At 65.6% G+C, this 1984-nt stretch overlaps 1 protein-coding gene across 1 annotated transcript; it reads right to left on the bottom strand.

Moving 5' to 3' along the window:
* Positions 1-580: 580 nt before the first annotated feature.
* Positions 581-1605, bottom strand: LOC131572436 (collagen alpha-1(I) chain-like). The gene is made up of 2 exons (XM_058825614.1): positions 1529-1605; positions 581-1271 (listed from the first exon to the last, which is right to left on the bottom strand). The coding sequence occupies exons 1-2, from the start codon at positions 1603-1605 to the stop codon at positions 581-583; spliced, it is 768 nt and encodes a 255-aa protein (XP_058681597.1).
* Between the last annotated feature and the right edge of the window lie 379 nt (positions 1606-1984).

Genomic DNA, 1984 nt, shown 5'->3' on the forward strand with positions numbered 1-1984 from the left:
TGTAAAAAAGGATGGAGAAACGCTTAAGGGCTGGAGGCATTTTCACCGGAGACACTGAATTTTAACATCCCCAGCCGCTCTCCTTCTCTCCGCCCCTCCAGCACAAGCAGCAGCAGCTCCTCCAGCGCTTCTCCCACCTCCCCGCCCCGCAGCCGGTGACAAACGGCTCTGCGCGCCGGAGGCAGGGACCGGCTCCCATGCCAAAAAAAGAAATTAAAAAAATAAAAAGAGGAAGCCCATCCGTTCCGCGGAATCCCCCGCACGAAAAGTCCCCTGCCCCCTTCCTGCTATCGAGGGACACATCCCTACAGCCGTGCCCTGCTGCTGGGTGCTGGCCCCCGCCCCTCCCCCTGCCCATGACCGGGCCTGTCCCGGGACCGCCCGGTGCGAACCCCAGGTACCCTCGGGACCGCAGCCGCGCCGCCCCCCGCGCCCGCTGCGCGGCAGCTGCGCCTCAACCGAGCCGGTCCCGGCCGGGGCGGTGCCGGGGGGCGGTGCCGGGGACGGAGAGACTGAGCCATGGCGAGCTGCTATTGGCCGATGCGGGAGTAGGCGTGGCCTATGGCACCTCCATCCTCTGCTATTGGTGGGCGGAGACGTCAGTGCGGGCCAGGGGCGGGCCCTGCGGCCAGCGGGGTGGGCTGAGCGCGGCGGGCGGGGGCGCGCAGCGAGGGGGCGGCGGCGGCGGGCGGGGAAGCGCCAGTGGGTGCACCGAGAGCAGCGGCGGCGCCGGAGCGCAGGTAGGGGAGTCGCGCTGAGGGATCGCCCCGTGCCCCCCGCCGCCCTCACCTGTCACCACCCCGCTGCCGGGCTCTTGCCGCCGCCGCCGCTGCGGCGAGGCAACCCCGTGCCTCACCCCCTTCCCTCGGCTCCCTGTCCGTCCCCTCTCCTCCTCGGCCAGCCGCGATTCCCCAGCCGCCGCTGGCGGCCGTCTGCCGCCCTCCTCCCATCCCGCTGGGGCCGGTCGGTGTCTGCGCCCGGCTCCGCTCCCAGCCCAGGTGCGCCCGAGGGGCCGGGAAGGGCCTGGGGGCGAGGCTGCGGTGCCCGGCGGGGTCCGCGGGGCGCGGGGTCCGCGGCCGCCCCTCTCGGGAGGGGGCAGAGCCGCCGGGCACGGCCCTCGCTCGGTCCCGCCGGCGGTGCCGCGGGTGCGGGGAGCGCCGCCCGTGGGATTCCGCCCGCGGGATTCCGCCCGTGTTCCTCGTCTTGGCGAGCTCTCTCCGCTTCCTCCCCGATACCGTCTTCCGTCGCACTGGAAGCGCTTAGGGCTTTTTCTAAAAAAGATGCTCCTTAGGTTTTTATGATGTGCGGGAGGCACTGTTTCGCTGTTGGGTGGATTTAGGGGTTTTTGTGTGTGGTTTTGGGATTTTTTTTTTTTTTTTTTTTTTTTTAATCAGTCACCCTGTTGCTGGGCTTATGCATTGTCGGTGCCAGTTGTGAGGAAACGTACCAGTTGTTCCGAGGTAGGCAGGTGGTGATGGAGAGCATCGGAGGGGACAACACCCAGGAGACAGGGAAGGCTGCTCCTCACCTCTTGCCGCTAGGAAGATGAGGGATGCCGGGATTCCCGTCGCTGGGCTCTTCCTTGCTTCTGCTCTCCGCTTTCATCTTTTTATATTGGCGGGTGAGCGGGGAAACCTCGCTTGTTGTCCTTGGAGCGTACGGAAGGCGAAAGGATTTTTTTCAAGCAGGGTTTTGTGTGTCTGCAGCAATGCCTTTTCCAGGGCTGGAGGAGCAAGAAGCTGAGCTCCTATTCGGTTCTCTCTGTGAACGTGAGGGCTCTGCACGCTATTGCTGATGCTGAACTACTCCAGCCTTGCTCGCAGAGATCCTCCCGTCTGCAGCGTGCGGAGCCGAGCATGGCTGCGGCAGGTAGCTGCGAGAGGCAGCAACAGCCTGCCACTGCCATGCTGAAATTAGTAATGAGTGTGCATATTCCTGGTGCTGTGCCTCGGGCGAGGGAAGCTATTACCTGCCTTGTGCTCGG

The sequence above is a fragment of the Ammospiza caudacuta genome, chromosome 2 (genome assembly GCF_027887145.1).
Source record: "Ammospiza caudacuta isolate bAmmCau1 chromosome 2, bAmmCau1.pri, whole genome shotgun sequence".
Taxonomy (NCBI): Eukaryota; Metazoa; Chordata; class Aves; order Passeriformes; family Passerellidae; genus Ammospiza; species Ammospiza caudacuta.